Genomic DNA, 10430 nt, shown 5'->3' with positions numbered 1-10430 from the left:
GGATTCGAAGAAAAGTTGATAACAACTGCAGTAGATATTGTTCTTTAGAATATAACCATTCTATGCATGGAATAAATTTAGGTAGCTTTAACCACTCTAACCGAAAAATGAATGCTTTCAACAATCTTAACCGAAAAAAGAAATGTTTTAACCTCTCACCACACAGTCCTTTTACAGCAAACTAGCTAGTAACTCCATTCTGGGTTCACATAAGACTTGAATCCTAAATTCCATTACCATTCCAACTTAGCTGCCCTCCAATCTTAACTTCTTTCACCAATCCTGAGATCATATTTTGTAATATTTAGTTATGGATGACAAATATGTGAAAGGTTATCAAAATTTAAACCCCATTTATTTTGAGACTATTTAGGCTTCTTTTATAAGTAGGTTTTTTGGTCAAGGGAAGGGCAAAATTCGAACTAGTGACCTCCGCTTAATAAGGCGTGATCTCCAGCCAAGTGTGCTAGCTCTTGAGGTTTGTTTAGACTCACATATGGGATCCTCAAGAATTTGGAAGAACCTTTAGGTTTCTGATTCAAACAAAAAATTTCAGCCTATGAAATACCCTTCGCCTTCAACCTGCCCTCTGAATTTTGCAAGAGACCCTGGCTATCAATACTGGTGTCTATAAAAATTTAGCCCACTACTGATAAAGATAGGAAGAAAGACTTTAAAAAAAAAAAATTATTTGAAAAAGACATTTAAATTTCCTATCAATTAAATTTAACACAATCCAAGCTCTGACAACCTAGCATTAGCATCCATGAATCTAAAGTACAATAAATCAGCCATTGTACATTGAGTATTAATTCCCTAAAGAGGTAAAATATACTAAATGCAATTTGAGTGTTTAGGTATCCCTATCTCCCAAAGATACACAACCAACAAAAGCAAATTGCTAAATAAAATAGAAGAGGCAGAGAATTAACTAAACCTTTCAAGAAATAAATAAATGTCACTACCGTCAGAGAAAATAATATCTAATATTCACAAATTTAACTAGCTGTAATCCATTTTCCTATGCTCACGCATTTGGTGAGGCATCTATGAAAAGCCAATGTACTAGTCATCTATTATACACGAATAAACTATCAATTAAGATTTTGTAATGCACATGTTTTTCATCTTTGAAGCTGCTCTGGAGCAGGATTGTTGGCGATGGAAGGTGAAGCTGTCCTGCCATTCTGCATTCCAGTATCAACAGGCACTGCGACTCCCCACTTCCCCTCTGATTCCAAGGGCTCTATAACTTTAACAGATCCATCTGTCATCCCAACAGCCAATTGATTTGGCTCCTGTGGGTGTGCAGTAACAACAAGCGGGGATAGAGTTTGGCTGTTACAGGGTGAAAAAAACAAAAACCATATAGGATTAAACACCAATATTGATTTCAAACTAAGAATTGTTGTTAGTTCGGATATGAGTATGCTATTCACCGTAGCCAACAGCCGACTTTTAAATGTATAATAATACCTGTAGCCAACAGCCGACTTTTAAATGTATAAAAATACCTGTTGGACGATGCCTGGGATAGGTATGCGGATGGGGCAATACGACATCTTAATCTCAGATTATCAGCATCAAATACTCCAATGTTACCATCAGCAAAAGAAGCATAAACTAGTTGGCTGTTGCAGGAATATGTGGCACACGATATGGGTGCAGATAATACATCTTGTGGTACCCACTGCAGTAAAAAAAATCATTTTAGTGAATTTGTTGCCCAATCACCCATAAAAATAGATTGTTATTCTAAATAACAGCTTTTACCTGCCGAATTCGTTCCATCTTGGAAGCATCATAGACTGCTAGCTGAGTCTCATGGCACACCAACATGCGGACTTGATCAGAGTGGAACTGCACACGAGTGTCACCAACAGGCATCCTTCCAGCAGGTAGTTGAATTGTAACTGATTTCCTCTTCTCCCAAGATTCAGTGTTCCAAAAGCAAATCTGCAAAAAATAATTCATTGAAATAGTACCAACAATAAAAGGGGTGGAACATATCAAAAGGCATAAGAACCACTGGTGAAATTTGTTTTCATACCAGTAAGATCTTTGAAAAGACATAAGAAAAAAAATATTCTATAAAGACTCGCACTGAGATAAGCACATGGAGATGCAAGAAATATTTGAACAGTCTAAATCTTAGATGTCTCAGAGAATGTATTGATAATCAGACTAGTCTTAAGAATATCAAGATATATCCAGGACAAAAGAAAGTTAGAAGAAAAAAAGAACCATGTCTCTAAGCACAAACAGACATTGATCTACACAGCTTGGTCTTATTGTTTCAAGACACATCAGACCTCACCCCCATTTGCAAGCAACAAAAATCATAAACAACAAAAGTAACAATGATAAAGATGGAATAAAACAGAAGAATCATGGTGCAACATACCTGGGCATCAGCACCTGTTGAAACCAGGACATTAAGGTTGGAGGAAAAAGCTAAACCAGTAATACGCTTCTGGTGACCTTTCAATTTTGTTTTGACCTAACAGAAAGAGCAGTCAACTTGTAACTGATGATCAACACAGCAGTTCAGATCCATAACATGAGACATAAGATGAAGCTTAAATTAATTACCTCATCCACCCTAACATTGTAGATGTGAATGGTTGAGTCTTCCATTCCAATTGCTAAGATGTTATTATCTTGGGGATGAAAAGCAAGGAAGGTTGAGGCTGGTGGAGGTGCCATAAAAGTAGTCATTACCTGCAAATCAACATAATTTCAAGTTCCAACCCAAATACATACTGAGTTAATGCTAACAAAATTCACAACACCTACAGATTGCACAAAAGATCACAGTATTACATGCATAATTGTGTCATATTACAATTAATTTACCTTAAAAGTCATCATATTGAACAGTGAAACTTTTCCCCCACAGGCAGACATTACATAGGAATCATTCTTTGAGAGTGCTATGCACGGAACTGCCTCTTCATAATTCTCTGGGACATCATTACTCATAACAAGACCGGTGTTTGGTAGCCAATGTTGTGGAACAATGCTGGCAGTAGCCTACAAACCCAAAGAGTCAGAAAGATTATCATGGTAATTTGCCATAAGTATACTGCATAAACTATGCAAATATAATCATATAATACGTACATAAATGTACAGTGTTCCTTTCACAGCTTAACGGGAAAATATATGCAATCATGCATCATTTACATTTACACCTATGTTTAGATATTTGTAAGCATATGTCCATCACCTTTCCACTTGGGTTTTGTTCATTACGGCTCCACTTCCATAGCTTCTGGACTCCATTAAAACCAAGTGCAAGAATGCCAAAACCAGAATTTGTGTAAAGAAGTCGAGCAACCTAAAAACAAATGAGGCCTTTTTTAAATTATAAACTTGATAGCATGAGATCTATTATATCAAGATATGAAATTAAAATCAATATAAAAGTTAGAAATAAAAGAATAACTAACCTTGTTATCAGGATCTGTACTATCTGGCATGGTAACTGCTCGACACTGAACAGGTTCAACAATTTCAACGAGCTCCCAAGCTTTGGTTTTATCAGATACATCATCTAAACTTTTTTGCCTCTCTGCGCTTCTACTGATCGGATCAACTCCATTCTACAACAAACAATGAACAGATTTAATGCAAATACAACAAAATTATTCAAAATCCTAGAAGACAACTTAATTAAACTGGCAACATTCAACTATGGCTATCACATCACATCACTTCACTAAAAGGCAATGGCTGTAGATTTGGTCTTTGGACCAAACGGCATCTTGTCCCCTGTAAAAAAAACTATGTTGAATATTTTGAGCTCATTCCAGCCAATCAATAGTCATTCAGTCATTGTTGTCACTAATTAATATTTCAGAAGAGAACCCCAATCTTTAATGTAAGTCATTAACATAGCATACAAGGATGGGAGTAGGCCTTGCAGGAGAGCTTCTGTCTACGCATTCCACTTTAGTAATGACCGGATTGAAGTTTCCAACCATTGCAGAACTAAATACCTGATCCATGAACATACAACAAACCAAGTTCTGACCAAATATACATCAAGCAATTTTATTTATTTTGGGGGGTGTTGTTTGGGAGTGGAAGATAATGACCTTCATCTCAGTAGGTACTCTGGATGCTTCATAAGATCGAGCTTCAATTGCTCTCAAGGTTCTGATACCATCTGCATTTGCAAGAATCTTGAACCCATTGTCTGCCGTAGTAACAACAAGCAGATTTCCATCCTTATTGAATCTCAAGCAAGGAAGACCCTGCATGTATCCCAACAACAACGTCAAAAAATGGACTTCAAACTAAATGTATCTTCAAATGAAAACTATCTGCAAAACTCACGGGAAGCCCGCCATCAGCATCTATACTAGTGATAACATTAGTGCTGTCCATATCCCAAAACTTTATCTGGTTATCTTCGCCAGCAGCCAAAAAGTGATTTCGTGTTGTGTCAAATTGCACAACACCATTAGACTTCTTTCTAAACCCAGAATATGTCCTCTTTATTGCTCCTTCACTCTCATTCCATTCAACTAGGAAAGAGTCCCCATCTTTACTCGTCCCACAAGAGAACAATCTGAGATTTGAGAGGAGATAGATATAATTCATATATCAGTTACGATAAATGCACAAATAAAACAGGATAACTTACTACCTCCACAATGTTGCTCTTTAATTACTTACCTGCTTCCATCAGCACTGTAGAGCATTCTGGTGCACCACTGTCCAGGAGCATCATAGTCAACTCTTGAGCCCACATTGTCGTACAACCAAGCCTTAATTTTCCCATCAACAGCGGTCGAAAATATAAACTGCAAAGATTTGGATGGAGACAATGACATGAGGAGGGTGCATCAAACTTCAAATTTGAGCAGAAAATTATTTTCGCAGTCTTACTTAGTTCTAATAATAATATAGACAGAATTCAAGACATGGATCAAAATCAAAATTACAACACTTTTATTCCATTATCTTTCATGCTGTACCCAGGAGTTCACTTAAGTTGTTGTAACAAAGTTGGCTTCTGAAATTATGGACTCTAAAGCAATATCAACGCACCACCAGTATTTCCTCAACCAATCACTATTATTGCAGTAAAATTTATTATTGAATAGAAGAAAAAATTAAGCTCATCCCTTAAAAATGATCTCTTATACTTTGCATGTTATAGTAGTTTCTATCCAAACATTGACAGATGATGTGTCTAACCTGAATATTTTCCTTGTGGTGAGGACAAATAGAATAAACAGGTGCTTCATGACCTTCAAAGCGAAAAAGAATTCTTCCAGCCAAATCCCATACCTGTTAAATTTCTTACAATTTCAGAAAAAAGGAAAAACTCATCAAGCTTAACCAAAATTAAATACACTAGCCGCTTTTTCTTGCTCTTACCTTGACTAACTTATCATTTCCACAAGTTACAACACATAATTGCTTATTTGGGTGTGAGAATGCTAAATCATTTACATTACCAAAATGAGCATCAATCTGCAAGAAAGCAGAGCGCAAACATCAGGCTGCCATTGCAAATAATGTTGTTGGATAAATATCAAAAACGAATTGAAACATGCCTCCAAATGCTGGCGTAGATCATTAGGCCCCTGGTAAGCAAACAAATGTACCAAATGTTTTGTAAATGCAACCCCTGCAACAATAATAGAAGCACTTTAGAGAAGCACAAATATGCACCCAATTGATGCAATATTTATCACTGGACATACCAATCAAATTTCCATCAGGACTCCATGAAACACGGCTGACAGATATTGATGAATCTCTGGCAAAGGCAGCCTGTAAGGAAATCTCAATTACAAATCCATCATGTAATTGATTCAAATTCCTTGAGTAAAAGTTAAGAATTAACAAGCAGAAACATCAAATGAAACAAATGATCTAAACAACCTCCTAAAGTTTGGAACAACATTCATTGAGTAATATTTATATAGTAGTACTAGTGGTAGTGTCAGAACTAGTGGTTGCCAAGGGAGAAAGGCTACTCAAGAAGAATAAGTAGTCAAAAATCCTCATAACCTAAATGAACAGATCATGAGAGGAAAGGATTCAGGTAATTTCAACCTGAAAGGTCTAAAACAGGCTTCGTTCATTCTGGATACCTTCCAAAAATAATAATACATACCCTATGACACAGCCAAACTAATGTTGTTAGTTACCAAAAAACACAAAAAAGTTCTCAATCGACAAAGATTGGGAGAGAGGGGAAACAAGTTGTATATGGTGGAAAACTAAGGGAAAAGTGGCACTCAAATCATCTCGATTTCTCTTAGTTGATTAAGCAGTAGATGAGGCAATGGCTGAAATAGTTGTGATTGCCCCTCCCCTCTTTCAAATATATATATAAAAGAAAAATGGGGGCCAAAGTTCAAGCTTCATTGAGCACCTATTTTGAGAAAAATTGGACTTAAGTTGACTACCCAATAATTTTTACATACATCTTGAATTCAAAATAGCAGCAGTGATAATAGTAAAGGCTTGGAGGAGCAGCAGCAGCAGCAATGGTCATACTGGGGCTAAGAATACTTGCAACAGAAGCAACAGCAATAACATAACTAGCACCAGAAAATGTACTCGCAGTATTATTAAGCATGCATTAAAAATTAGTATTAGCCAAAAATTAAGATAAATTTATCCTAGTCATGGTGGGAAAAGTATTAGCCTGTTACAATATATATAGTCTGGCCTACCTTAAGATCAGAACTTAAAAAAATTATATATAAAAAAGGTGATGTTCAGGCACTCACAAACCACGTGCTAAAAAAAGGAAATCAAGAATCAGAGTTTAAACTTATTGATTCAAGGATGAGATATAGACCTGACAATGCTGAGAACAAGCATTGTAATCACATATCTTGAATGCCTTTGATACCAGTTTTTCTCGCAGTCCAACATCCCATAGCGCAATTTCACCATTGCTGCAACCAACTACTCAAAACATATCTATCAAGTCAGATAAGGGATTGAACCTACATCAAAACTAAATGATACAAACAGGACTCCAAATTTATATTAACTTGACATACAAATTTTCTGTACTGTTAACATTTATGTTTTTGATAAATGGTGGCTAACATTTATCTTACCAGCAAGTAATGTCTGATGAGAAGGGTGAAAATCCATGCTTGTCACAGACGACCCCTGATGGATGGTGCAAGCAACGGTTCTTGGTAGGTCATCAGGTGACCAGGAAAAATGTAGGGGGGGAGCAGGATACGTGCCCTGAATGCACAAATTAAAGACCTTGTCATTAGATGTAATGAGAATATTTAGAAACACAACCACAAACCCCATAAAAGAATCCAGAACTGCATATAAACAAATTCAAGCCACTTATCACAATACATCATCAACAGATTGTGCAGTCCGCAGACGTTTGATTAGTTGTTCATGATCAGAGTTTTGATAATCTATCATTCCAAGAGCAGTTGAAGATGGTCTTGGATGCTTCAAAACGGAAACTGTTAAGAGGGAAAGAAAAAAAAAAAGAGGTGAGAAATTCCAATGAAGAAATGCAAAGAACTAGAACTAGGTTCTGTTGTCTGATCATCCAAAAAAAGATGCCCAGTCATTTCAACAGCTGCAGCTCTGTTTGTATCAAGTGCTGGACAAAAATGAAGATGACCAAGAACCCAAATAGCCAATCCACCCCAACTCAAAAGGCAGAGGTGTTGGAGGGAGATCCAAATAAGTAGAAACTTCAACAGAAATTGACATTGTGTCCCAAAATTTAAAAACATGGAGACAAGTATTATGAATCTTGGTGAACCAGTGTCATAATTATCAGCATATTTGCAAGTGCTACAGTGGTAGCTCCAATGACAGTTAAGACCTAACCTTGATTGGATGGAACAGATAATGATGAAGCAGCTACAACAGCAGATTGAACAGATGAGGGGGGATTGGCATTTGCCATCCATCCTGCTAAAGCACTAGCATTGGCAGACGCTGCAGCTGGTGGAAAAGCCTACACATATATAACAAGACAAAAGGCATCCTATGGTTAGAACCAGATTACAGAAGTCATTAAAATTGATAATTTAAAACCATTTGGAAAGCTATGATCATATTCGTACCCCATGTACTCCAAGAGGAACATAAGTTGAAGGCTTTGCAATGGCTGCAACTGGAAGAGTAACTGGAGTAGGTGCACGGGCCCCATTCTGTGGAGAACATGCATGGTCTGTGAACAAGGTCTTGATGTCAGGATTTGGCCTTGGGTTCTTGCACAGCTGATGCTGCCAGTTTAAGCTGCATAAACCATAACCGAACACTTCAGGACCCAAAAATAAATTAATCAGACTCAACGCCGCAAAACACCATAATATTATACACACAAACATGTATAAATACATACATAAATATGTGTGTAGACAGATAGATAGACGTACACCAATTTATTCATCCATCTCTCTCTCTCTCTCTCTCCAGATAGATAGATAAAATTCATTAATGTGAGCATAGAAAAAGTAAAATCACCTTTGATTGATTAGAGTACGCAAGCGGGATGCCTTCAAAGTGGGAAAAACGAGCTTCTCTCGAAACAGAGGATTTGATTCTATAAGTTTTTTAAGCTCTACCAACATTATGCTTCGAGCCGACTTAGTATCACCATACTTGGATAACTGCTCATTTTCCCTGCATTAACCAAAACCCCAATTAAGTTACTTCTCAATTTCCATTCTTCTTTTTTTTTTTCCCCTTAATTAAAAACCATGAAATCTACCCTTTATAATACGTGATCTAAAATTATTCAAATACCTGAAGTTCTCAAGAGTCAAAAGCTGAGTAATTTCTTTGAACAGTTCTTCATTAAATGTAGAAAAAACTTTCAAATCCTTCACCAATATCTCTACAGCCTTCGCTCTGTCATTCCTGAACACATTCTTATAATTTAATTCTCAATACAAACAAACAAACAAAAACCCAAAAAAATACATAGCACAACATAACATAATAAACAATTAAACATAAACAAACATACACACATACAAAAAAAAAAGTAAATTAAAGTACCTGTCAAGAGCTTCAAGATACTTTTGCTTTCTAATCTCGAAGAAAATCTTCATGGAGTATCGATTATCATCGACTTTGGTAAATCCAGAGAGGTACTTCTCCACCTCATCCCACTCACCAGCCAAAGCTTTCTCTTCAAAGTACTTCATGTTGAATAAGAACCCCGACTCTTGCTCCAGCCTACCCACAACAACAACAAAAAAACGACATGCCGTTTTCAAAACCCACATCAAAAAAAAAAAAAAAACAAAAAACAAAACATAAAACCCAGAAACAAAAAAAAAAAAAACACCAAAAAAAAATTAACAAAACAAAAACAAAAAGTAGCTTACTTGTGAACAGTCTCCTTGAATTTCTCTTCCTCGAGAAATTGAAGAATCAGGAACACCAATTCTCTGCTTAAAGATGTCATCTCTGATGCGAAAAAAATTCAAGATTTGAGTGCTAGGGTTTGTGAATTTGAGAGAGAAAGAAGAAAAAAAAAACGACGGCGTTTTTTTTTAGGGGTTTTTATTTTACGGTGGAAAAACGGTCGTACTTGATGGACTGGTTTCTAGGGTTTGTGTTTTTTCCATACTTTTGATTGTGTGTCGTTTCAACGAGAACAGTGTGTGTGTGTATGTGTTTTGTGTGTTTAAGAATGAAAAAGCTGCTTAGCGAAAATTTAGATTTGTATTTATAGACAGACAAACAGAAAGAGATACGACTTGTTCTTTCTTTTCTTTTCTTTTCTCAGTTTTCTCTCTCCCTCTCTCTATCTCTCTCTATCTATATAACACTTTATTCGATGCATTTTTTGCAGGGTTTCAGTTTTTATTGCACACCGACTTATCAGTGATATGTACGAGTGGTTATTGATTATACGAGGTGATATGTAGATTTGGTTATCGATGCTTTTTAAAGTGCATTAAAAGTATGGTGGTTCGGGTTTGATTCAGTGATTCTCGGTAATCGGTTCCTAAAAAAAATAAATAAATAAATAAAAACTTAAAACTAGGAGCAGTTATTTATTGTATCGCTTTTTGTCATAGAATAAGCCGCAATAGATTTTTTTTTCTTTTTTTCTTTTTTGTAAAATTACATTTTTAATCACTAGTAGGTAACAACTTTTTCTTTTTTCTTTTTCTTTTTTTTCGGAGAAAGAGTAGGTAACAAGTTTTTTATTTATTTATTTATTTTTTTTATAAAGTCGGTAACAAGTTTTTTTTTTTTTTTTGAAAAAGAGTAGGTAACAAGATAAGCTTTATGTTTTAGGGGGTAATTATAGCAAGTATTACAGCTTTTACCAAAATTATTCTATATGTTAAATTATGATGGGTTACTGTCACTTTCACATGAATTTATTATTATTATTTTTACCACTCACAGCCTATTACATGAACAATAGTGGCACAAATTGTGAC

At 35.8% G+C, this 10430-nt stretch overlaps 1 protein-coding gene across 1 annotated transcript; it reads right to left on the bottom strand.

Moving 5' to 3' along the window:
- Positions 1-927: 927 nt before the first annotated feature.
- Positions 928-9805, bottom strand: LOC112005985 (topless-related protein 2). Its single transcript, XM_024038281.2, has 25 exons — positions 9360-9805; positions 9028-9207; positions 8773-8886; positions 8491-8649; positions 8088-8262; positions 7849-7978; positions 7357-7472; positions 7098-7233; positions 6830-6939; positions 5721-5790; positions 5571-5644; positions 5392-5487; positions 5209-5301; positions 4684-4811; positions 4342-4576; positions 4101-4259; positions 3906-4001; positions 3453-3605; positions 3230-3340; positions 2857-3033; positions 2593-2721; positions 2405-2500; positions 1774-1956; positions 1515-1690; positions 928-1338 (listed from the first exon to the last, which is right to left on the bottom strand). The coding sequence occupies exons 1-25, from the start codon at positions 9437-9439 to the stop codon at positions 1125-1127; spliced, it is 3390 nt and encodes a 1129-aa protein (XP_023894049.2). The 5' UTR covers positions 9440-9805; the 3' UTR covers positions 928-1124.
- Positions 9806-10430: the final 625 nt, after the last annotated feature.

The sequence above is a fragment of the Quercus suber genome, unplaced genomic scaffold (assembly GCF_002906115.3).
Source record: "Quercus suber isolate HL8 unplaced genomic scaffold, Cork oak 2.0 scaffold_617, whole genome shotgun sequence".
In the NCBI taxonomy this organism is placed as follows: domain Eukaryota; kingdom Viridiplantae; phylum Streptophyta; class Magnoliopsida; order Fagales; family Fagaceae; genus Quercus; species Quercus suber.
Note: the sequence above shows the minus strand (reverse complement) of the source record. Positions and strands in the feature narration are given on the sequence as shown.

What these genes read in the sequence shown, in the direction of transcription:
- LOC112005985 (XM_024038281.2), bottom strand. Translation starts at nt 9,439, where the DNA reads ATGACATCTTTAAGCAGAGAATTGGTGTTCCTGATTCTTCAATTTCTC. An exon ending in TATCTTGAAGCTCTTGACAG is followed by an intron (nt 8,887 to 9,027) that starts GTACTTTAATTT and finishes GAATGTGTTCAG; the next exon opens with GAATGACAGAGCGAAGGCTG. An exon ending in ACAATGTTAGGGTGGATGAG is followed by an intron (nt 2,501 to 2,592) that starts GTAATTAATTTA and finishes TCTTTCTGTTAG; the next exon opens with GTCAAAACAAAATTGAAAGG.